Below are 25,663 nucleotides of genomic sequence, written 5' to 3' on the forward strand. Positions count from 1 at the left end.
GCATGTGTGTGTGTGTATTTGTTGTAAAAGAGAGCTCGAGTGGGAACCATGCCCACATTCACGTAGCTTCCCTTCTTTGTTTAGACTTCGGGAAGATGCATCAGCTCTAAAATCCGGCTGGGATGCCCAGATTGCTCAACTTTCCAAGGAGATGATCTCCAAAGACCTTCAGGTTCAGTCGCTGCAGGAAGAAGAGGTGAAGCTGAAGGCACAGCTGGCCAGATGCCAGCAGGACATTGGAAGGTACCATGTGGTGGGGGAAGGGGATGAAGATGGGGCGGCGGGGTGGGTGGTCAGAGGAGGCCTTTCCCACAGAGTGCGGTTCTCGGTCTGCACCAGGGCTGTAAAAGTGTGTGTGCCATTTGGTCCTGTGTCAGGAATCACCTCTGAGGTCTTTTGTCTGACTGTTAGTGTCTTTTCCTATCAGTTGGAATGAGCACTTGGCTAAAGATAATATTCTCTTTCTTGAGAAATCATTGAAATATAATGTACCAATTTTAACTGTACGATTGATGAATCTCAACAAATATGTACGTAAATATGCAGTATAATCACTACTACAGTCAGGATATAAAACCCTTCTGTTGCCCGAAGCCCGAAGTCCCCTCACACTTTGGCACCTGCCAGGATGCTTTCTGTCACTGTGGGTTTCTCTTGATCTGGAATTTCATCTGCGTAGAATCCTACCGTTCATAGTCTCTTGTGTCTGGTTTCTTTGGATATTTATTTGAATATTCAGGTTTTCTATTTTGTGTGTGTGTCGCTTTTGGTAATTTGTATCTTTCAATGAGTTTGTCCATTTCATCTAATTGTTGACTTTATTGGCATAAAATTGTTTATAGTATTTCTTTATTGTCCCTCTAATATGTGTAAAATCTGTAGCAGTGTCCTCTCTCCTTCTTGATACTGGTGACTTGTATTGTCTCTTTTTTTCTCCATCAGTCTAGCTAGAGATTTATCCATTTTACACATCTTTCCAAAGAACCAGCATTTGGTTTCATTGATTTTTCTCAATTGTTTTTCAGTTTCACTGATACCTGCTCTTATCCTTACTATTGTCTTTCTTCTGTTTCCTTTGCTTTAATTTGATGTTCTTTTGATAGCCTCTAAGGCTTTTCCCACAAGGTCTCATCTGCCCGGAAGGCTGGTGGGTTTTTTATTTCAGACATTTCACTTTTCATTTCTCTCCTCATTATGTGTGTGGTTGCCTTTAATCTCTGAACATATTTACAGTAGCTGTTTTAAAGTATTTTTCTGCTAATTCCGTCACCTCTGTTGAGGGTCTGTTTCTGTGGCAGCCAGGTCCCCCAAGTAAGTGGGTCTCACTCGGCTGGAATCAAGGTATCGGCCGGGCTGCCCTCTCTTCTGAGGCTCGGGCTCCCCTTACCAGCTCATCTAGGTTGTCGGCGGAGGTCAGTTCCAGCGGCTGTGGGTCTGATGTCTGTTTCCTTTCCGGCTGTCAGCCGGGGTTGTCCTGGCCACGTGGTCCTCTCAGCACGGCCAGCAGGAGAATCTCCCTGAAGTGGGCAGGACGGAGCCTTACTCGGTGTCCCCTGTAGAAGGTGTTACCATCCCGCCCTGGTCACAGCCCTGCCCACCGGGGGAGAGGCCTTCCAACGATCTTCACCCTGCGTTGCTCTGTGTGGCTGACGAGAAGCCTCATGAGGGTCCGGTTCACTCCCCCACGCACTCTTCTTCCAGCCCAGCTGGCGGTCTGTACTTTCCCCATGGCGTCTGAAGCCCCTCCTGTCCAGCACTCGGAAGCTTTCAGGCAGAAGGTGCATATCCCTCTCCAGCCATGGTGGATTTCCTCCTATTTCCGTGGTTATTTCCTCCTTCCATTCTGATTTCTCCCAACCCCCTGGTAGATGGACGCTGGTCTTCTGAGTTCTGTTTGACCTTTCAGCGCACTGTTGACTATCAAGCTCTGTCTGCTCTGCTGTGAACCCTCTCGCGTTTCTCTAGTGCAACCATTTTCTTGTTTGTCTGAGTTTGCTGCCTTTCTTCCTGTCTCCTCTTACTGAGTTTGACCTCCTCTTCCACAGTGCTGGGTTTCTCGGTATTGGGAGACCTGGCCGCCTGCTCCTCTCTGAACCTGGGCCTGTGTGAAGGTGTAAGCCAAGCCCGTGAACACGGCTGGCCTGGGGGCCCAGGAGGGGCGCCGCCCACCTCAGCTACGTCACAGCCCAAAGGGACCTCAGGAAAACGTTCAAGTTGGTGGTTTTCATCCCTGCAGGTACAAACAGCAGCTGTCTCTGGCAGTAGAGAGGGAGCAGAGCCTGGAGCGTGACAAGGTGCAGTTGGAGCTGGACTGGCAGCGCCGCTGCGAGGGTGTCGAGCGGGAGCAGTACCGGCGGGCTGAGGACTTGATTCAGGGCCTAACCGCAGCCAGAGACCAGGTCTCTGCTCCCCAGGGCTGTCTGACTTCTTTCTGCAGGAGGAAGGGCTGGGAACGTCCACTGAGGTGCATGGAGCCCGGCTTGGGCTCTCACCGAGTTATCCTTTGCATTTGAAAACACTCAGCCTCACTGAGCAGTTTGATTTATAACAACAGGACTTAAAGTGATGAGTCTCTGCCCATAGCCTTTCTCTAATGGCCAGTGCAGCTGCCTCTGGAGCTGGATCAGCGATTGCTGTGCTCTGCCGGCTCTGATGGCCACGTATTTGCTGGGGTTTCTCACCCAAGTGTCTGCTGTCTGCTTCCCCGCAGGATGGGGAGCTGGTCTGGACCCTGAAGGTGGCACTGCTTCATTGTAATCCTCCCAGGATGAACTGAGTCTGTGTTTTCCCCAGGTTGCTGCCAAGCTGCAGGAGACAGAGCGGGTGCTGTGTGGCCAGGAGGTGGTGCTGAAGGCCGTGACCCGAGAGAGAGACCAGGCTGTGCAGGCGCTACGGACACACGGGCTCCACCCTGAGGAGGAGGCGCAGGTGAGGGGCCACCTCCTGCTGAGCCTCCCCACGGCTCTTCCTCCCAAGCCCCTTGGAGACACCCACTCCCCCAGCCAGAGGGAAAATATGCCAAATAGAACCAGCACTGGCGGCAGGTCTTTTCAGCCCTATTTCTTTTAAAATGACTGTTTGCACAAACAAGGGTGAGGCTGAGCTCAACCAGTTAATGGGAGTCTACACTCAATCTTTGTGTCTTCAGCATCTGAAATATCAAAAAACCCCAAATTCAGATATTGCACCGTGGCAGACAGTAGCGCAAAGAACCAAGAGGTTAGAGCTTTATCCCAAAACACACTTCTTCATACGTGGTGAGTAAGCCATGCAACATGCGACGACGGCCGCTCCTCTCACAAAGCACAGACTTCCTTACTGCTTGGCACTGGCCAGAGCCTGATACCGTGGGATGCCTGCGGGTTGAATGGTGGCCCCAAAAGACATGTTCCGGTCTCAGTGCCTCAGGATGGGACCTTCCTTGGAAATAGAGTCTTTATGGATGGAATTAGTTAAGATGACATCACATGGGAGCAGGCTGGGCCTAACCCAATAGGACTGGTGTTCTTAGAAAAGAACACACGTGAAGACAGACACAGGAGGAAGGCCATGTGACGACAGAGGCAGAGAGCGGAGCCTTGTGTCTGCGGGCCGAGGGGTGCCAAGGACTAGCGCCAGTAAAACCTGAAGCCAGAAGTGGTAGGATTTGACTCAGAGTTGCAGAGGGGGCATTCGCTTCCACTGAGGGGGACCCTTGGCGCAGGCCTAGAGTTTGGCATTACAGTGAACACAGCCCATGTCTTGCCTTGCCTCTTGCCTTGTCCCCCGTCCATTCAGGGCTCCATAGGGAAGCCCTGTCACCGGGCTGCTAGGAAATCTGGGCAACCCGCAAGGAGAAGTGCCTTCCAGAGCTGCACCAGCAAAGCTCAGCCCGAGCCTGTCTCAGACATGACCTTCCTGGTTCAATGGCCCATTGTTTCAGTAGTCTGACCTCTGTCCATTTGTGGAAGGTCACTTACCTGGTCGTCCAGGATAATGGAGCCACTGAAATCCTTAGGATGTTTCCAGGGGTGCTGGCCTCTTCCCACCTGTCCAGCTGTCCACCTGCAGAGGGAGGATGGATGTGGCACAAGCTGCGTCTCCAGGCGTCCACCCAGCCCTGCTCGTGCCTATGTGCGGGAGTGCAGGTCGTAGCTCATGTGTCCTTGCTGGGAGGATTCGTGCTCACTGCGGGTGGAAGGTGGCCCTGGGGCCTCACTGCAACCTCTGTGCCTGGCACTTGCCCGCAGTTGGTGCTGGGTTGACCTAGCGTTCACCTGGTGGAGGTGGGCTTCTGCCAGCCATGCTATGTGGGCAGTGACTGTCTTCTCTGCACAGGTGACTGTGCAGCCCCCAATCTGGCCACCCTCAGGAGCTTCCGAAACACACCCCTCTTGAGTCCCAGCAGGACCTACTAGGCCCGATGCCTTAGGGGTTGAGCTCCGAAAGACGAGTCTGTTAACAAGCCCCTGGGGAGATTCACCGTCAGCCAGTGGTCAGGTTTGGGAGCACTGGTGTCCCCAGGTGGGGCTGACCCCAGCCTCCAGAGTCACCTGTGGTCCTGGGGGCTCACAGCAGGTGGTCTCTGCATGGGTGCCTTCCCTAGGACACATAGAGAAAGCAAATGCCTCTTTTTTTTTTTTTTTTTTTATCAATAAGCCCCCACCCCAGTTTTTCGTTGTTGTATTTTCCCCCCAGGCTGGTAATTAAAAGAAGACATGTGTCTCCAAGCACCAGCTCGGCTGGTCAGGGAGGCCTCTCATGGCTGGTTGCCTTGTTAAGTAAACAGGGGCTTTAGAAATGGTCTAGGGGTCAGAAACAAGTGCCCCGCCCATCCATGCAGAGTGGGGAGATGCGGGGGAGCAGCATCCCAGGCACCTGCCAGTGTGAGCTGGCGTGGCGGTCTTGACAGAGATGTGGCTTCCAAGCCAGGACCCAGGGTGAGGCAGAATGCTGCACAAGTTCCTGGCTGACCCAATGGAATGAAGTTTTTTGAATCCTGCAGCTAATAGCAAAACACCTGTGCTCCTGTAGGGGGCCTTAATGCTGGGAACAGGTTAAGGATGTGACCACCTGGTAAAGCGGCAGGTGTGGGCGGGCAGTTGGTGCTGAGTTCTGCAGGGCTGAGCCCTTGGCAAACACTAAGGTAGGAGCAGTGAGGGAATCTGTCATACACCGAAGTCAGAAATAGAGGCCGCCAGGGAGCAAGACACTGTGCTTCCTGGGGAGCGATGAGCCCATCACAGATTCCGCTGTTCAGATGGACAGGCTCTAGGCTTTGGCCACATCTTCTCCCTCACTTGGTACTAGTTCTGAGCACGGAGCCTCAGCAGAGCCGTGGTGATCACCCCACGGAGACCAAGGCACCACCGTCGGGCAGGCATTACCAGGGCAGAGATGCAGCCACGGCCGCAGGGGCAGAGGATTCGCCTTGCAACTGGGCTGCACTGCGGCTTTGAGGTGGATCCTGTTGTTCAGGACAAGGAAGCTGAGGACCTGAGAGGAGTGGTCCCTGCCCCACAGGTGGCAGAGGGAGAATGTGAGTAGCACCAGCCAGCTGCACACTCACGGCCCCGACCACACTGCTGTCTGCCTGAGTGGGAGCAGCCTGAGGCTCTGCCATGGAGAAGGTGGGAAATGGCCCAGTGGGCACAGAAAGGGAGGTCGGGTGTTTGCAGCAGGAGCAGTGGGGCCGGAGCAGTGGCTGGAAGGAGACAGAGCAGGTGCATAGCAGAGCCAGTGGTGGCTTGAAAAGCTGGGAACTGTGAGTAACAGAAGAAATAGCTTCATTCTGAAAGTAAAAGTAATATGTGGCCACTGCGGAAATTTTACAGTTTTAGTTCAGCACAGTGTTCTCTGGAGTCAGGTGGGCCCAAGGTTCACCCCAGCTCAACTCCTCCTTGGCCGGACCTCTTGGGTCCCCCGTGGTGCCTTAGTGGGAAGTTGGTGACAGCGTGTGTCACGTGCTTGCTCAATGCCAGGGCTGAGCGTCATGGCCGGGTCAGACCCGTGGAGGCTGTGTGCGTGTCTGTCATCAGCGTGTGGCTGTGTGTGGTCGGGTGGCCCCCGAGAGCTCTCATCTCTGTTTCCTCATCTGTGTGAGGGGTACCCCTGGGAACGCTTGGCCCACTGTGGGTGGATGTGAGCTCTGCAGATGTGAGCCAGCATCGCTTGGAACAGATAAGAGAACATATCATGTCTGTCTGACACTCAGGCGTTTTAGTGTATTTCCTTCCAGCCACCTGTATCTCCATATCTCATGTATGTTCCTGTGCCCATACTGTGTTCATATAGCTCAGGTCATGCTATATAACGTTAATTCTTTTTTAAAGTTTCCATAAATATTTCTCACATCATTAAAATTCTTTAAAAATGCAGGACTTCCCTGGTGGCGCAGTGGTTAAGAATCTGCCTGCCAATGCAGGGGACATGGGTTTGAGCCCTGGTCCGGGAAGATCCCACATGCCACACAGCAGCTCAGCCTGTGCACCACAACTACTGAACCTGCGTTCTAGAGTTGTGAGCCGCAACTACTGAGCCCACACGCCACAACTACTGAAGCCTGTGCGCTTAGAGCCCATGCGCCACAACTACTGAAGCCCGCGTGCTCTAGGGCCTGTGTGCTGCAACTACTGAGCCCACGTGCTGCAGCTACTGAAACCCATGAACCTAGAGCCCATGCTCTGCAACAAGAGAAGCCACTGCAATGAGAAGCCCACACACCACGACGAAGAGTAGCCGCCACTCGCCACTAGAGAAAGCCCGCATGCAGCAGCAAAGACCCAACGCAGCTAAAAAGAGAATAAATAAAAAATAAAATTCTTCAAAAATGCAACTTAAATGGTTGTGTACTTTATTGTATGACCATGCCACGGTTTACGTCATCGTTCTCTCACTAATGGCCGTTGGGATCATTTGCACAGATTCTTGTAATGCTGCATGGGCATGATTGTGCGTCTCTGAACTTGTTAGAAGCTTGCGTTGTGTTCACATAGTCTTGGTCTCTCTCAGCAGGACTGGTCAAAGATCCTCGTGAGCCCTGCTGGTTTGCTTTGCTGGTAAGCAGGATCCAGCAACCAGTCGGAAAGTCAGAAAGTCTCAGGATGGGACCTGGGCCTTGAGTGGGGAGTGAGCATGTGCTGCTTCCTAGGGGAGGACCTTCCTTCCCGCCCATTTGGAGGTTACTGTGCTGATGGGGCAGCCGTGGAGGAGAGGAGCCTGGTGCTTTCTGCAAGCAAACATCCACAGAGGGCTGGGTTGTGCTGGGCCCAGACGCAGAGAACTAGGCAAACCACGGGCTCCCTTCCTCTGTCCCCTCCTCTCTGGCACCCAGTTCTGTACAGGCAGTGTCTGAAGACAGTGGTTTCATAGAATTTGTCTGGTTTTCTAGTTGTTTACAGCCAGAGGGCAAGTCCCGTAGCAGCAAATCCCTCATGGTCAAAGGCAGAAGTCTCTCTTGCCATCATTTTCAAAGGAGATTTTCACTCAGGGTGACAGGTTTTTATTTTCTTTCTGCATATAGTTCCATTGTCTTCTAGATTTCATTGGTTCTCATGAGAAGTTGTCAGTTTCTTGTATTTGTTCTTCTGCAGGAACGTAATGTGTCTTTTTTTCCCTCTGGTCGCTTTTAAGAGTTTTTCTTTATCATTGTTTTTTAGCAACTTGACCATGATGTGCTGTTTGGTGTAACTTTTTGTGTGTTTATCTTGCTTCAGGTTTCTTGAACTTCTTGGATCTGTGGACTTACGTTTTCATCAAATTGGAAATTTTTTTGCCAACAAGTTCTGAATCCTTTTCTGTCCCCCTCAATGATCTGGGTTAGTGTGTTTTTGCTTCACATTATTCCGTGGTCACTAGAGCTCTGTTGTTATTTGTTCTTTTTGGTCTCTTTCACTCTGTGCTTGAGTTTGAATACTTTCTACTGCTATGTGTTTATGTTCCCTCATCTTTTCTCCTGTAGTGTCTGATCTGCTCTTAATCCCATCCTAGCCAGTGAATTTTTCCTTCAGACAGTATATTTTCCATCTCTGTAGATGCTATTTGGTTCTTTTTTGGTATCTTCCATTTCTCTTTTTATGTTCATGTTTTTCTTTAAATCCTGGAGTATATTTATGGGAACTGCTTTAAAGTCCTTGACTGCCACTTAGCATGATGTCTTCATGGTCCTTCCATGTTGTAGCATGTGTCAGAACATTGTTCCTTTTTCTGGCTGAGTCATGTTTCACGGTGTTACCCTTTGTTTATCCATCATCTGTGGGTAGACATTTGAGTATTTCCATTTTGGCTACTATGAATAATGCTGCTCCAAACACGTGTACAGGTTTCTGTGTGTATGTATGTTTTCAGTTCTCTTAGGTCTATACCTAGGAGTGGAATTGCTGGGTCGTACAATAGCTCTGTGTTTACTTTGTTGAGGAACAGCCAGACTATTTTCCACAGCAGCTGCACCATTTTACATTTACAAGCCACTGCATACCTTTACCTTTTACAGTGCACAAGGATTCCATTTTCTCCACATCCTCAGCAACACTTGTTATCGTCTTTTTTATAACTGCCACTCTAATGGGTGAATGATGGGCTTCTGACTAAAAAGGAAGGGTCCCCAAATTTCTCAATAAAAGTTATCTTTGAAAAACAGTGGTCTTTATGAAACACAGAAGAAAAAGTTTTTTCATACTTCTGTCAACATTACCCACCTCCAGGACAGATGACGGGGAGCAGGGACAGGGTGCAGGTGGACGCAGATGCAGCTGGCCTCAGTGCACAAGGGAATCATTGGTTCTTGGCTGTAACCATTTTCTTTTCTTTCTTTTTCTTTTTTTTTTTTTCCCGTATTTGACAGATGCTTGTAAGGCATCAAGAAGAAGAAATAAGTAAAAGTTTTCCATCTACTGTGATCCAGCAGCTACAAGAGCAGAACACAAGCTTGCGAAATGTTATTGCACAGATGAGGAAAGAAATGGAAACTCTAAGTGATCAGATTCTTCCTTCTGCCCAGTTAGGAGGGGAGACCTCACAAACAAACCAGCCTGACCCAAAGGCAGCTGCTGATTCAGCTGTACCTGGTGAGCGAAGGGGAGAGGGAGAGAGGGAGAGGGAGGATGAGGTGCCATCTCTACTGGGTCCACAATAGGCGTCACTTGGAGTCTTACAAGTGAACATCCCCTTTGATAGATTACTTCAAAGTATGACAGCTGCTTTTCTCTAGTGGGGCCGTCCTCTGCACAGCGGGGCTGTCCTGTGCATGGCGGGGGTATTGAGCAATAACCCTGGTATCTACCCTCTAGATGCCAATAGCATCTTCCCCCCAAGTTGTCACAATCAAACTGTCCTCAGACCTTGCTTAATGTCCCCTGGGTGGCAAAACCTCCCTAGTTGATAACCCCTAACTAGGGAAACGATAAAAATCATTGGTCTTGAGACCAAATGCAGAGACATAAACAACAAGGTTCTGTTTCTGTAGGGCAAATAGTAATGCGTAGGGAGTGTCCCTGTACCCACGTATCACCCAGAGAACAGGCTGGGAGATGGTGCTCTGTCCATACTGGTTCTCATGGGAGAGAGGGAAGGCAAGAAATAGTATAAAGATTGTTGTTTAAGAAGTGCCCATGGATGGGCTTCCCTGGTGGCACAGTGGTTGAGGGTCCGCCTGCCAATGCAGGGGACACGGGTTCATGCCCCGGTCTGGGAAGATCCCACATGCCGTGGAGTGGCTGGGCCCGTGAGCCATGGCCGCTGAGCCTGTGCATCCGGAGCCTGTGCTCCACAACGGGAGAGGCCACAGCGGTGAGAGGCCCACGTACCGCAAAAAAAAAAAAATAGGCTTCACTTGGAGTCTTACAAATGAACATCCCCTTTGATAGATTGCTTCAAAGTATGACAGCTGCTTTTCCTCCAAGGGAAGGGTCTTAAGTCAAATATTTTATATACAATAAAAACTTTTTATTGCTAAGTGGAGGGAAAAAGTGAAGGATACACACTTGCCACACTTAAAAACCAGAGCGAGACTTGGACCAGGGACTGGGTTGGCGTTGTGCTCTCCTGGAGTGGGCAGGTGGGGCTAGGGGAGCAGGCCCTTCCTCAGGGGAGCATCCAGGCCCCCTGGAGCAGGGGTCTCGAGGGGTGGTGAGTGGAGGGGCAGCGCCTGAGATGGCTGCACTCAGGATGATATGGTTGTGTCGGTGCGTCAAGGGTTGCAGGACTGAAGGAGGGTGAGTGTTCGCTCCTGACCATGGGGCCCCCTCGGAGAGCATGGCGAGATGATCTCTGGAGGGGAGGGTATCAGACAGCATGGGACAGTCATGAGGGTCGGGCAGGGGAGGACAAGGGTGGTAGATAAAGGGTGAGAGTATAAACGCATGTGCCTGTGTGTTTACTGGGTTTTTTTGGAAGATTATGTTCTGGCCCTTGAAGCAGAAATGCGAACTCTAAAGCATAAATTTAAAACATTGGAGGAACAACTAGAAGATGTGTTAGATGCTTCAAAGATGACCTTGTCCTGTGCTGGCGTTCAACCCAGTGTCCTGGCCTCCACAGACACCACCGGTGAGAATCCTTGTGTCGTGTCGTGTGCTCCGGTGACTGTCTAGTAACACAGCCCGAGGAGCTGTTACAAATGTGCCATCCCAGGAGCCCCTTGTCCTCCTGAGCCAGCCACTGTCCTGACTCCTTACCCTGTGGCTGAGTTTTCATATAAGTGGAATTACACGTGTGTACTCTTGTCTGGCTCTCTCCAGACTATTCACACCATTTCCTCTCCCAAAAGCAGTCGTGAGAGCCGTTGCGCTGGTTCCTTCTGACACAGCACAGTTGGCCATCTCCTGTACAATATATCCTTGAATCTTATTTATTTTATACATAATAGTTTGTACTTCTTAATCCCCCACCCCTATCTTGCCCCTTCCCCCTTCCCTCTCCCCACTGGTAACTACTAGTTTGTTCTCTGTATCTGTGAGTCTGTTTCTTTTTTAGTTATATTCACTAGTTTGTTGTATTTTTTAGATTCTACTTATAAGTGTTATACAGCATTTGTCTTTTTCTGTCTGACTTCTTTCACTTAGCATAATGCCCTCCTGGTCCATCCATGTTGTTGCAAATGGCAAAATTTCATTCTATGACCAAGGAGGCAAGAATATACAATGGAGAAAGGACAGCCTCTGCAATAAGTGGTGCTGGGAAAGCTGGACAGCTACATGTAAAAGAATGAAATTAGAACACTCCCTAACACCGTATACAGCAATAAACTCAAAATGGATTAGAGACCTAAATGTGAGACCAGAAATCATAAAAGTCCTAGAAGAAAACATAGGCAGAACACCCTGCCATAAATCTTAGCAATATTTTTTTGGATCCATCTCCTGAGGCATCAGAAGGTCTTAATTTAAGACAAACTTATCCATCAGTCTGTTCCTCTGTGGTTGGTCCAGGATCACACACTTGTTCTAGTCTCCGCTTTCATTACTCTTAACTTCCTTTTCCGACAACGAGAAGCCTGGCTCCCGACCTCCTCAGTACATTACTTCTTCTATCCAGTTCCTGGGTGTGAGCAGCCTCCCTAGCACGGAGGCCTTTCCCCACATGGAGGCCCCACCCTTTTACCCAGGCCCTCCCGGGCTCTGACAGCCAAACCAGGCTGCCCTCCACCCTGACACCCTTGCCTGCTGGGCCGCCAGCCCCCAGGCAGATCGCCCACAGAGGGTAACCTCCTGCCACCGCCCATCTGATCATTTATGGGTCCATTATTCAGGAAGAAAAGGAAGGGGCAGGCAGGACACTCTGCCTACCTAGTCATCTTGTCCCAAATAGTGGACGTTTTATTTTTGTCTTTTCCAGTACTGATAGCTTTTACTTTTTTCTCTTGTATTACTTCCCCTGAATGGAATCTCTAGTACGATGTTGATCATAGCTGGCTTTCTTCCTGATCCCAGAGAAAAACTTTCAACACTTTAAAGTTTAATATTTACTTTTTTTTTGTCAGATTAAGGTTTCTTCCTATTCCTATTGTAATACAAATCTGTATTTTTTTGTCATGATTCTATCAGTTTTTGCTTAATGTATTTTGAAGCTTTGTTGTTCAATGTATATACATTTATGTTTTCTTGGTGATTTCACCTGTATATCATTATGTGGTGTTCCTCTTCATCCTGGTAATTTTCTTTCCTCTCAAGTCTACTATCTGATGCTAATTCAGCCAATCCAGTTTTCTTCTTCTTCTTTTTTGGCCATGCTGCACAGCACGTTGGATCTTAGTTCCCTGACCAAGGATAGAACCTTAGCCCCCTGCATTGGAAGCGCAGAGTCTTAACCACTGGACCACCAGGGAAGTCCCAATGCTGCTTTCTTCTGATTGGCGTTTGCATGTATATCTTTATCGTCCATTTTCTTTTAACCCACCTCCATCATTGCATTTAAATGAATTTCTTGTAGGCAGCATGTAGCTAGGCAGTTTTGAAATCCATCTTGTGATACTTTAGCAGATGGGTTTAGAGTGTTTGCACTTGCTGTAATTGTTGCCGTGTCAGGAGCCAAGCCTGCCATTTCACATTTGTTTTCTATCCGTCGGTTTCCTCTTTCCTGCCTCCACTGGGTTACTTGAACATTTTTTAGTGTTCCACTTTAATGTAGCTTTTCAGTGTATCTCCTTGGGTACTTTTTCTAGTGTTTGCTCTCGGGATTTCAATATATCCTTACTTATCACAGTCAACTCGTGTCAACACTGCAATTTCAAGTGGAATGTGGGGATCTTACCACCAGTCAGGCCCCATCACCCCCTTTATTGTCGCAAATACCACCCCGCTGTACATCGAGAACCACATCAGAGAGGATCCTCGTTTTTGCTTTCAACTGTCAAACATAATTTTAAAAACTCAGGAGGAAAAGTATGGCCCATTCTTTTCCCGGATCCTTCCCCTCTCCATGACTCTTGATTCCAGGTTCCTTCTGTCTGAAGCACTTCCTTCAACACTTCCTTTACAGCAAGACTGCTGGTGACAAACTCTGGGTTTTTCTTCATCTGAGATGTCTTTATCTCACCTTCATCCCTGAAGAGTATATTCACTGGTATAAAATTATGAGTTGACAGTTCTTTGCTTTCAGCACTTAAAATATAGCATTTTCTTCTGGTGAGAAATCAGATGATCATTTCTGATGAGCAGTCCATTGCCTGTGAATCATTTCTCTCTGCCTGCTTTCAGAGTTTGTCTTTAGTTTCAGAAAGCTGATTATGATGGTCTGTGCACAGATTTCCTTGGCTTATCCTTTTGACATTGAATCTGAAGATGTGTCTTTTGCCAAATTTGAGAAGTTTTCAACCATTATTTCTTCAAGTATTTTTTTCAGCTCCACACTGTTTTTCCCTTTCGGGACTCCAATGGCAAGAGCGTTAGATCTTTTGTTATTCTCCCACAGGTCACTGAGGCTCTGTCTGTCTGTTTCCAATCTGTTTTCTCTATTGTTCAGATTGGAGAATTTCTATTATATCTTCAAGTTCACCAGTTCTTTCTTCTGTTGTCTCCATTCTCCTATAAGCCCATACAGTGAGATTTTTATTATGGTTTCAGTTCTGAAATTTCCATTTTGTTTTGCTTTGTATTTTTTATCCCTTTGCTGAAACTTCCAATATTCATTTGTTTTGAGAGTGTATCAGATTGCCTGTTGGAGTCACTTTAATCTGTCATCTTGCTGTTGTCTTCTTCCATTCAAGGTGAGATTTTCCTTGTTGTTGATATAATGAGTAATTTTGGATTCTGTCGTGGACATTTGAGTGTCGTGTCATGAAATCCTGATTGTCTTTGAGTCTGTTTTAATTCTGCTTCTGTTTTACCAGCAGCCGTGCGGGTCTCCCTTTTCCTGGGCCTTGGTTCCTGGTCTTAGCTCAGTGGTGTCTCTGAGTCGTGGCTGCTCCAGCACCAAAGTTGGGAAATACAGGAAGGAAAAAACTCCAGGAACTCACTGTGGGTCATCCTTTGATTTCCAAGGTCCCCAGCCTCTCTGCCTGCTTTTCCTCCCTGTTCAGAATCTCCTCATCTGGCTTGGTGTGTGGTGTTCAGGGCTCTCAGCTGTAATCAGGGAGAGGAGTGGGGTGGAATGCACATACACATTCATTTTGTTCAGAATGAGAAGCTTAAATTGGTCTTTGAATGTTAAACCATCCCTGCATTTCTGGAATAAACTCAACATGTGATATATTCTGCTAATATTTTATTGAGAATTATCACATTTATGTTATGGGTAAGATTGGCCTATAATTTTCCTTCCTCTTGATGTTCACGTCAGGTTTTGGAATCAGGATTATTCTGGCCTCATAAATAAGTTGGAATATGTTCACTATCCTCTGTTTTCTGAAAAAGTTTATATTAGACTTATGTTCATTTTTCCTTAACCAATTGATAGACTTCAACTTTGAAACCACCTGGGCATAGAGTTTTCCTTGTGGGAAAGTTTAAAATTTTTAGTCCAGGTTTTTTCCACAGTTAAAGGACTATCTAGATTTTCCTTTTTCTGTGTCATTTTTTGATGTTATAATTTGCTAGAAAATTGACTATTTCATTTAAATATTCAAAAATTTGGTATAAAGTTGCTTTGGGGAGTGTATTCTCCACATGTTTTCACAGCCCCCAGGATCTAAAGTAACAGCCTTTCCATCTGCTCTATTGCCTCTGTCCGTTTTTCCTGCTTAATCTCACCAGGGACTTAACTTTTTCAAAGAACCTCCTCTGGTCTTGTTCACCCTCTATTGCACGTTGTTTTCTGTTTCCTCAGCATCTAATACTGACTTTGTTCTGTCCTTCCTTCTACTTTATTTGCTTTTTTTTCCTCATTTTTGAAATGGATGTTCAGTTCATTTATCTTTCATCCTTCTTTTCTAAAATAAGCTTGTATGGCTATAAATACTTTTGAAAGGACAGCATTAGATGCATTCCTTAAGTTTGATAAGCAGTGCTTTTATGATAATCAGTTCAAAATAATTTCTGATGTCCACTGTGATTTCTTCTTTGACCTGTGGGTTCGTGGACATTTTCTTAATTCCCAGCCAAACGACCAGGAGGCTACGCAGGTTGGCCTCTACCAGACACTAGCTGGTAAGGTTGGATTTTTTTCTCCACGAAGACTCCTGCTTTCTTGGCATAAGGATTGTTCTTCATGTGCAGCTCATCTCAGTCTTTGGGGGCACCCAGCTGCATCCACTCAGCTTTAGAACATCTTAACGTCACAGCAGACCAGCAGTGACAGTAGGCATCCTTAGGGGAGGGCAGAGGAGAACACACCTCTGCCCTGGACGCCTCAGATGTCCATCTCCTCAAAGGGAGGACAGGCAGTTGGAAGTTCCCAGGGCTTTAGGAGATGTGAGTCTGACAAAAATCATTCTCTCTGCAGGAGGAGCTGTGCCGGTCGATGGTCCATCCACAGGACTGGCGCTCCAGAGGCTTGGAGACAGGGCACATCTCCTGAGCTTCCTGGTGGCACAACTCAGACAGAAGGTATGGCTGCCCTCTGATGCTAGACTGTGTAGGTCTTCCGACTGAAGGCACTCCTGGGGTGGCACTGAACCCCAGGAACCTAATGTGGCCTCTCTGTGCCTCAGGTTCCGTGCAAGGAAGGGGTTGTTCTGAGAAGCAGCTGGTTCACCTCTCGTGTGTCCCTAGAAGGCACACAGTGAGGACCTGGTAGATGAGACAGGAGAGTCCAGGGCATGAGGGGCAGTGCTGGCCGTCGATGCGCAGGGCCCCGTCTCTGCCCTCCCAGGACGTGCTGGGCGAGTCCCGGGACCCGTGTTAAACCCAGGCACCAAGCTGTGGCAGGAACGTGTGCTCGTCATCACTGTGACTCTAGATGCCTTGGCCAGTGGCGACCCTTTCTGTCCCCTGGCCCTGCCTTCCTCGGGGACGGGTTGTCACCAGGTACTCGGCCAACCCACTGCTTCCTGGGGAGGCAGGACAGCGGGTTCCAGTGCAGTTCCACCCTGGCATGATGGTGCTGGTGTCACAAACTGTGCTTTATTGCTATTAATTCATGATATCTCTTTTTTTTTTAGTGCTTTTTATTAAATTCTGGTAAAATATACATAACATAAAGTTTACCATTTTTGTGTGTACAATTCAGTGACGTTAAGTATATTCACAGTATTGTGTAACCATCACCAGGGTCTGTTTCCAGAACTCTTTCATCATTTGAACAGAAATTCTGTCCCCATTAAACACTAACTCCCTGTTCCCCACCCCCAGCCCCTGGTAAACTCTACTCTTTCTGCCTCTATGGGCCTGAGTCCTCGGGGAGCCTCATATCAGGGGAATCACGCAGCACCTGTCCTTCTGTGTCTTGCTCATTTCACTCAGCATAATGTCCTCGACGTTCATCCATGTTGTAGCAGGTGTCAGAACTTCTTTCCTCTTAGTAACTGGAGAGTGTCCCAGTATTTAGTGTACCCATTCATCTGCTGGACACTTGGGTTGCTTCCACTGTTTGGCTGCCATGAACGTGGTGGACACATTCTGCCGTGAATACGGTCTGTCCGAGTCCCTGTTTCAGTTCTTCGGGGTGTGCACGAAGGAGTAGAATTGCTGAGTCACAGAGTAATTCTATATTTCACTTTTTGGAGAGCCACTAATGTTTCCACAGAAGCTGCACACCTTCCACCCCCAGCAGGTGCACGAGGGTCCCCGTGTCTCACGTCCTCACCAGCACCGGCTGCTTTTGCTGTCTTTTTGACTCTAGCCGTTCTAGTGGGTGTGAGGTGGACCTGACCTGTGGTTTTGATTTGCATTTTCCTGATGAAAAATGATGTTGAGCATGTTTTCATGTGCTTATCGGCCATTTGTATATCTTCTTTGGAGAAATGTCCATGAATATCCTCTGCCCATTTTTAATCGGGTTGTTTATTGTCTTGTTGTTGAATTTTCAGAGTTCTTTGTATGTTCTGGATACAAGTCTTTTGTCAGATATATGGCTTTTTTTTTTTTTTGCCACACCGCAGCATGTGGGATCTTAGTTCCCCGACCAAGGATCGAACCCACTCCCCCTGCATTGGAAGCACAGAGTCTTAACCACTGGACCGTCAGGGAAGTCCCCCAGATATATGATTTGCAAACTTTCTCTCCCATTCTCTAGCTTGTCTTTTCATGGTCTTGACAATGTCCCTGGGAACACAGTTCTTACTGCTGGTGCTGGTGGTGTTACGCCACTCTGTCGCCTTGTGACGTTTCTTTCCCATGAGGCCGTTTTCATGTGCCCTTTCAAGTCCATAAGTACATAGGTTACACCATCCTGCAGACTCTGCATCTTCCATGGAACAGAACACCTGGCTGGTGACAGACATTGCTTGGCGATTTCTGTCTTTTGTAGGGAGCAGGCAATGCCCAGAAATCAGATGCCTTGTCTTGGCTGAAAGTTCATTTTTGCTGTTGCAGCGGAGATGAACTGGACCACTTTTCTGTTTCTGGGATTACAGACCTATGTCACATATGAGAGGAGGGGGTCTTCAGATGCTTGCCCTTTCCCAGTTCTGCCCCGCCATTGGGATGTTACATCCCCCCACATGCCAGAAACAGGAAATAAACATGTAAATAAGAGCTTTTAATCCTGTCTTGATAATGATAGATGGTTTGATTATCCTGTGGAAAAAAGTCTACCTTGAAGTGTTTTTTAGTTAACAGTGTATGTTTATCAAATGGTCACTTTTTTTAGTGTATGTGAATAAATAGAATAAAATATTCATTATGAATTCTTTGTAGGAAGCCCTCGAATAGGAAGATATTTTATCTTCCTGAGAATAAAATTGGCAAGTTGAGGGTGTAGAGAGGTGTGTCTGTCTTTCTACCTGTCCTTTTCCCCTCCTTATGTTGGGAGAGCAGACCTTGTCGAGAGAGGTAGCTGAAGGACGGGGCGGCCCTCGAGCTCTGGCCAGGACTCTACTCGGGCACCTCCTAGCCGCCCCGCAGCTGCCCCAGGTTGTTCATGCAGCCAGGACTTCCCTTCCTGCCTCTTTCTATGCCTTCATCCACCTCTGCCTTTTGATAGGCTTGGGCCTCCCCACCCCTGCCTGCAGTTACGTACCCTTTGTCTCCACCTGGGACTAGGGCCCAGGAAGAAGGTTTTAAGGCCCACTGTCCAGACACCGTGCAGGGACTCTCCCCAACGAACCTTGGGTCCAGTGTAGGCTCTGCTGTAGGTGCCCGCGTCCCCACTCTGGGGGCGACAAGTGGAGCCGCCTGGGAGCCTGGTTAGTTGGGACCAGAAGAGCGGCAGCTTGGTGGTGGGGCTGCAGGCTTGTGGGTGATGGAATTCGGCCAGAGAGGGGAGGCTGACCAGCATGTGTCCTTCTGATCTTTCTGGACATTCTACCATCTACTGCTGCCCTTCTCTTGCTTCCCTGTCCTCCCTACAGATCTGTTCCAGACCCCTTCCCAGAGCTGGCCGCCTTCCTAACATTGTCTCTAAAACGGCCTCCCAGGTGCTGCGGGAACCCCTGGACATGGACACCATCCAGCGAGAGCTTCCCCACGAGCTGGACCAGGTGCACCTGGAGGTTTTGCAGCTGCGGAAGCATGTGGCTGAGATTGAGAAGCATCTCAGGTCAGCCCGGAAGGAAGGCGGGGTTGCTTCAGGCAGGCAGCAACCGCACGCCTCAGACACCGAGGCTGTCGGGGGAGAGGTGGGTGCCCTGTGGGTGCTCTGTGTCCTGTGCGGGACTGGTCTGGGGTGCAGTCTTGGCCAGTGAGCGGCCCGCCCACCCCGGCCTCCCTCTTCTTCCTTGACTAGGCTGGCTCTATCGGGGCTGTTCTCCGCAGACACTGTCAAGGGCTGCCAAGCCCCTCATCCTCCGGGTCGCTGAGATCCCTTTAAAAGCATGTAGGGGGCTTCCCTGGTGGCACAGTGGTTGAGAGTCCGCCTGCCGATGCAGGGGACGTGGGTTCGTGCCCCGGTCCGGGAAGATCCCACATGCCGCAGAGCGGCTGGGCCCGTGAGCCATGGCCGCTGGGCCTGCGCGTCCGGAGCCTGTGCTCCGCAACGGGAGAGGCCACAGCAGTGAGAGGCCCACGTACCGCAAAAAAAAAAAAAAAAACATGTAGGGAGGCTGCACTTGTGAAGAGGACTGTTCGGTGTCCTCTAACACAGGAGTCCTTGACTGTGCTTCAAGGACCTAGGAAGCCCTGAAATGGATGCAACATGGTGGGTTCTCCTTCCAGAGGACCCTCAGGGATGGAGCCTGTGGTTCTCATGAGCTTCTCAGAGTGTTTGAGATGCTGTCCGGTGCACGGGCCACCTGGCGTCCTGGTCCTGGTCAGGCCCTTGGCACCCAGTTCCCCTCCAGTTCCGTGGCTGGGTTTAAGCCAAGGTCCCAGGCCAGGGCAAGAGCTCTGCAGCAGCACGTTGTCCCCACATGTCTGCCAGACAGGCCACCTTCCTGCTTCCTGAACACCGTGATGGAGGTGCTGCAAAGAATGGGCTTTCTTCACAGGGCATCGTGTGACATGCCTCCCGAGACCTGTCAGTTACCCACGGTTATTTGCAGTCACAGATGGTGACCTGCAGTTACCTGTGATTACCTGCATTACCTGCGGTGACCTGTGATTACCTGTGTTACCTGTGGTTGCACATGGTGACCTATTCATAAGCAGAAGGTTTTAAGGACAGTAGAATGATGTCTGGAAGGCATCAAGAGTCCTCAGGCAGAAGTAGCATCGATCATATGCCCCCCAGTGGTTCTCATCACATGGGCCAAGTTTTGAGAGTGATACTTAAGGACACAAGAGGGACCAGGCTCCAGGACCTACTCTCAGGCACTGTGAAGGACCTAGAATGGAGAAGATGCAACCCAGGACACTGTCTGGCTTAAGGAACATGAGGGGGGCCAGCTGTGCCTTGGCAGGGGTGAACATATGAGGAGTGCCTGCAGAGGGAGATGGGCTGGTGATGGGGAAGCTGAGGGAGCCTGAGCCCCGAGGGGGCACTAGAAGTGGGATACTGAACCCTCTGTGCCATCGGTAGGTAGATGCTGTCCCCAAGAGCCCCAGACCTCCCCACAGTCCTGTAACCTAGGAGTTAAGTCCAGAGGCTCTGGGCCCAGCTGGGCAGCAAATGCCGTTGGTGATGTGTCTCCTCTCCCACCACGGCCATGGCTGTTCCAGGTGCTGCCAGGGGCTCACTGCAGCCCAGGGACCCTTGCAGCTCTCCTGTTAGCAGCCCTCGCATAACTCTGATCCCCTTGTTTAGAGTGAAGGGGGAAGAAACCATGCAAATGAGTGGAAATTAAAATCGAGGTATTTAATCCCTTGGCAGACAGCCTGGGAGCTGAAGCGACTTGAGGCCCAAGGCCGCTCTCCCAAGGTGGGTGTTGAGTGAACTCTCTGGGCCTTAGTTTCTGCATGGCTATCAGGGTCCCACCTCCTTCCAGGTCTAGGCATCCTGTGACCTTGATGAGGTCACTCACAGCGTGAGAAATTGGAGGCACAGGAAACCCTTTGCCCAGGCCAGGCCCACCCAGGCTCTGCTCATAATTGCCCAGCTGTGTGTTGGGTGTCCAGAGAAGAGGATGTGGGCACCAGGCTTCTGAGGCTGGGGAATAAGGTGGCCGGGAGGGCTAGGATGCCTCTGGGGCTCAGGTTGGGGTTGGAGTCACCACAGTAAACTCGTGGGTTACTTTAAAGAGAGAGGTGTGCACATATCCCGGCTCTGTCCACCAGGAGCCAAGGGGCAGTGGCTCCCCAGGGTGGGTGAGCGCACCTAGTGCCTAGATCGCATTCCCGAACTTCCTGCTTTGCTGAGAGGAACCAGGGTAAGTGGCCAATTCCACCACGGAGACGTGACAGGGATGCAGGAGCCAGCATAAAGGGCTCCCACTGACCAGATCCAGACCAGTCAGTCATGAAGTCAGGGTCATCATCTACCTACTAAAACAGGGAGTCGCATTCACTCTGCTGCAAATAAGCCGACAAGGAAAGGAAGGAGAGAGGAAAACCCTTCCTTACTTAGAACATCAACCAAGGACATGAAGGGAATGACACAGCTGGGGGGTGTCATCAGATGCTGAAATTCTGGACAAGCTGTTTATGTGGAATCTCCCCAGAAGTTCTTATTGGAAAGGGAAAACAGTAACTTTCTGGTGCTGCAGCCAGTGGACGCCACTTCTGAGAGATCAGCTCCCATTGCCAACACTGGGACAGACGGACATCACGAGCCTCCGGACAGGAGAGGGACACAGCCTCGCTCCTGACTCCAAGCACAAGACCTCCTGACTCCAAGGACACACCCAGACTGAGGGGCACTAAACCCACAGCTTGTCCTGTTGAGAACATTCTGCTGGGGACTTAGGGGACCCAGGATGCAGAAGCCATGCAGGATCCTGGACCCCGGGCAGGAGAAACAGGCCGTAAAGGACGTCCTCTGGGCAGCTGATGGAGGTGCCTGTGGACTGTGCGTTAGGTCATAATGCCACGTCCCTGTGAAATTTCTGGTTCTAATAACTGGTTATTAAGAGAATTTCCTTGTTTTCACAAAGTACAAACTGAAGTATTGGGGCATAAAGGAGTGCGATGTCTCCAACTCACCCTCAGATGGTTCAGAGAGAGATGTGTGTGGAGAGGGGAGGAACCACCAGCAGTGAGACAGGGGCGTGGGCCTCGGGCCATCCCTGCAGCTGCTCTGTGGGGGTGGGACCCTGCCACACAAAAGCCAGCACCCCAGCCCAGAAGGGACCTGCAGACCCTGGAGCTCCCCGCAGTCACAGGAGACCCTGTGGGGCAGGTGGCTGCAGTCACACTTCCATGGTTCTCGGCTCACCCAGGCCCCTCCCTCTTGCAGGCTGCCTTGCCCAGGCCCCAAACAGACGGATGCTGGGTTTCCCCAGGCCTCCCCACTGGGCACCTCGGACCGCTGGGGGGCAGTGTTGGCTGGCGATCCCTCTGGCTCTGCCTGGAAGCTTGGGAACCTGCCCCAAGGGAGCCCGCGCTGCCTCTCCCTGGGCCTCAGCCTCCCCGCAGGGCTTCTTCAAGGAGCCCAGGCACTTCCTTCCCTTGGGAACAGAGTTGTCATTAGGATGCCTCAAGCTTTCCCTATGCTGCGTGGATGTTTCCGTTCTGGCCAGGATGCTGGGACCTGCACCAGAGCAGGCGAGGGCAGGTGGATGGGGCCATCACGGGGTGGGACCTGGGGCCCTGAACGCAGCAGTGCAGAAGCTCCTGGGCATCTCAGGTCATTATTAGCATTGTGTCATTGTGGGGTGAGACTTTAGAGTCATCAAAATAAGCTTCATCTTACCAGGAACTAAGCTTAAGAGAGGTGGGGCCCAGCTGCAGCACCCGCTCATCGCATGCAGTCACTGTGTGACAAGAACATGGGCCACTCAAGATCAGGACTCCCCATCCCCGAGCCCAGCCACGCCTGAGGTCACGCCTCAGGCAGCATGTTCCTCAGCTCAGGCCAGGGCCATCTTTGCAGGGTGGGGTCCTGCTTTTGAAGATTTTTAAATCTCTAAGTGTTCTGAGTTTTGCACAGTCTCTGTTTTCAGGATTGTTCTTTCCTTACTTAAAATAACACAAGAGAATCCCACAGCATATCCTTGTAGAGGACAAAGCCTGGAGAAAGAGTGGCCTGGCCAGTCCCCCAATCCCAGGGCTACATCCCTGGAGGTTGTGTACCTTTCCCAACGGGTCGGGTTAGCTGCCTGGGGCCTGTGCAGCCCTGTGTGTGAATCCACGCTACTGGTCTCCAAGACACAGCCCCCCACCGGCCCTGGTCCTGTACACTCGAGAGACCCCGAGCCGGGGATGCGGGGCGGAGGCCTTTCTCTGATAGTCCCTTTACCGTATCACCTCCACGCCCCGCTTCATGCCAGTACGTCAGGCATGTGCTGGAGGCACCGGTGTGCAAACACCGTAGCTCCCAGGCCACAGGAGGGCACAGGTGCTTGCCAGCCCTGGAAAGGCACACCAAGAAACAGGGCCAGAACAGGGCGTGCTGGTCTTTTCCAGGGATGTAGAGCAGATTCCTTGTTCTGGCGCCAGCTCAAGTGGCTGGGACAGCACAATGCGGTTTTTCATAGGTGTCAGGAGCAGCCATGCCTAAGTAGGCCACCTGCTTCCTTTGGGGCCTTGGACGCCACTGGCTCCTCCTGGGCCCCTGCCTGGAACAGAGGCAGCCACACACATTCTCCTTTTTCCCTTTCTCCTTTCCCCACACCCACCCCATTCCAAATACCCCTGTGTGAGTCCAGACTGGGATAGTGGTAGGATGTAGGGCCGCGTGGTGCTGCCCAAGCAACAGGGTTCAGACCTCGGGTGTTGGCCCAAGGCAGCCTCCAGGCCCAGAAGCGGAGGCCCCAGGCGGCCACTGCTCCCTCCCTTGGCCTCCTTTGCTTCTCTGGCACCTTCGTTGGGGTCAGGATGGTGGGAAACCTGGGCGGGCCTGCAGGTGGTGGAGGGGAGTCTGAATGGCAGGTAGAGAAATGACTGAGACGGGAGTATGGACGGATGGAGCCAGAGAGGAGGCAGGGAAGGCAAGGGGCTGAGTGAATGAAGGCAGGAGAGGCATTGGAGAAGGGCCCAGGGCAGAGGGGCCCAGCAGTGCAGACGTCCAGGGTAAGGGGAAGAGAGTAATGGAGGCTGGGTTCCCGTCCCAGGCCACCTTTTGGGTCTCTGCCAGCCCACTTCCACACCAGGTGGGCAGCAGGCACCCAGCCTGTGACCATGGGGCCCTCGAAGGGGGTCCGATCACACGTGTAGCCCTCCTGGGTCCCGGGGCACCTTTGGAGGGAGCCCAGGCCTGGGTGCCAGCTGGCTCCTCACTGTCACTGGAAAGACAAAGGCATTGGGGCAGGGCACAGAGTCACCAAGCGCAGGCAGGCCTTGGCCTGGGAGCCTCGAGGGCCTTCATTCAGAGCCCACCCCCAGCCCAGCCCTGCCCCCCTGAGAGGGAAGGTGGGCATGGATGCATCACGTTGGAGGGACGTCACCCAGTGATGTGGGTTCTGGGACAGTCGTTTGGGCAGTGGCGCCCACCATCCGCACTCCCACTTTCCGTTCCCCTCCAGGACTCATCTGATGGCCTCTGCTGTGTGGGTTTGTTCACAGGGCCCGGCACGTGGAGGACCTGCAGGGACCGAGAACCAGGAGGCACAGCTACCTCAGGCCCTGTCTGTGCCCCGACTCCAGAGGAAGCTCAAGGAGGCAGCCAGGAAAATCCTGCGGCTGCGCCTGGAGAAGGAGCAGCTCCTGGAGCTGGGGAACGGGCTGCGTGCGGAGCTGGGCCACCTCACTGGTGGGTGACCCCCAACCCCCGGCCCAGCATCGCCTGCGCCGTGTTGTTGGGGATGCTGGCAACAGAAGAGACGCGGTGGGGGGACCGGAAGAGGGCCAGAGGGAGGAGGGCCGGCCAGGCTGGCGGGGTGGTGGGGGTGGGGTTCAGAAGGGAGAACAGAGCCGCCCTGTGGAGCGGCCAGGTCAGGAGTCAGGCACAGAGCTTGGCTTCATCTCTGCAGTGGGAGTTCCGTGAACCCACTCCTCTGGCAGCATCTGTGAGAAAAATACCGCAGGTTAGCAAAGCAGCTGATGTTTCTATGCGGCTTTGTGGTGACAGCAAAGGCTGCCGGGTTCCCAGGCCGGCTCAGGCCTCGGCTTCCTCGAGATAAAGGCGACAGTGTACGCGGTGCAGCCGAGAGGCCGGGGCTGTGGGCCGCAGACACCCAGGCTGCCCGTGGGGCTCTTGGGTGCTGGTTCCTGAGAAAGGGGCCCATGGAACCCACCAGAGCCACCACACACTGGGCCACTCCTGGCGCCTTGGCACCATCCGGTTCTCACAAGCACCCCCGGGTCACCCAGCCTGGCTGAGTGGCGCTCGCGCTGCCTCTGCCTTAAGCCCCTCAGTTTTCCTGCAGCTGGGGCACAGGCCGCTTTCTCACAGCTTGCCCCTCAACTTCTGTGGCTTCTGCTTGTCTGTCCTTTTCCAGCAAGAGCTTTGAGTCACTGTGATGATCCCAGAGTCTGGGAGCTTTGGGATTCTACCCTGTTGTCGAGTTGAAACTAAGCCATCCCCTCTCTCCATGACAGCTCACCTCCTTGAGGAGCAAGTCCCCAGGCTTGTGTTTCCTACTGGAAGCAGAGCACCCCAGTGTGCCTCTAAGGAGCTCGGAGCCACGGGGTGTCTGCAGAATGCTTCCTCTTGGCTAACTAGAGTCTTGGCTTCCCTCAAGGGTCCTCCTCACCCCCAAGCACTGCAGTGCCCAGAAAGCACTTCCCACTGAAGGGGAAGGAGGTCGGGTGGAACATCCATCCCCAGTCTCTTCCTAGCACTGAGCTGTGTGTACGATAATAGTAGCTTTTTTTTTTTTTAATAGTAGCTTTTTTTTTTTTTTTTGTGGTACGCGGGCCTCTCACTGTTGTGGCCTCTCCCGTTGCGGAGCACAGGCTCCAGACGCGCAGGCTCAGTGGCAGGCTGAGCCCAGCCCAGCAGGCTCACGAGCCCAGCTGCTCTGCGGCATGTGGGATCTTCCCAGACTGCGTCATGAACCCGTGCCCCCTGCATCGGCAGGCGGACTCTCAACCACTGCGCCACCAGGGAATCCCCAAGGGTTCCATTTCTTAATTCTACCCCATTCCCTCCCACATCTGAACCTTCCTGCCCCTTAACCTTGGCCTCCGTGCCAAGCCCTGCCACTGCCAGGGTTCCCTCTCCCAGCCCTTGAGGCCTCAGA

General features: G+C 51.3%; 1 protein-coding gene across 5 annotated transcripts in view; it reads left to right on the top strand.

The window, feature by feature from the left end:
* The window catches only part of CCDC57 (coiled-coil domain containing 57), a 108,607-nt gene that overhangs the window by 32,294 nt on the left and 50,650 nt on the right, over positions 1-25,663 (top strand). For 4 of the 5 annotated variants that reach the window (XM_032617562.1, XM_032617563.1, XM_032617565.1 and 1 more), the window contains exons 10-17: positions 85-243; positions 2,237-2,399; positions 2,794-2,928; positions 8,822-9,044; positions 10,372-10,524; positions 15,355-15,458; positions 18,428-18,628; positions 24,045-24,231. In XM_032617562.1, coding sequence (XP_032473453.1) covers positions 85-243; positions 2,237-2,399; positions 2,794-2,928; positions 8,822-9,044; positions 10,372-10,524; positions 15,355-15,458; positions 18,428-18,628; positions 24,045-24,231 — 1,325 coding nt within the window. The remainder of the gene's footprint in view (positions 1-84; positions 244-2,236; positions 2,400-2,793; positions 2,929-8,821; positions 9,045-10,371; positions 10,525-15,354; positions 15,459-18,427; positions 18,629-24,044; positions 24,232-25,663) is intronic. The other variant, XM_032617566.1, reaches the window with a different exon arrangement.

The sequence above is a fragment of the Phocoena sinus genome, chromosome 20 (assembly GCF_008692025.1).
Source record: "Phocoena sinus isolate mPhoSin1 chromosome 20, mPhoSin1.pri, whole genome shotgun sequence".
Lineage (NCBI taxonomy): Eukaryota > Metazoa > Chordata > Mammalia > Artiodactyla > Phocoenidae > Phocoena > Phocoena sinus.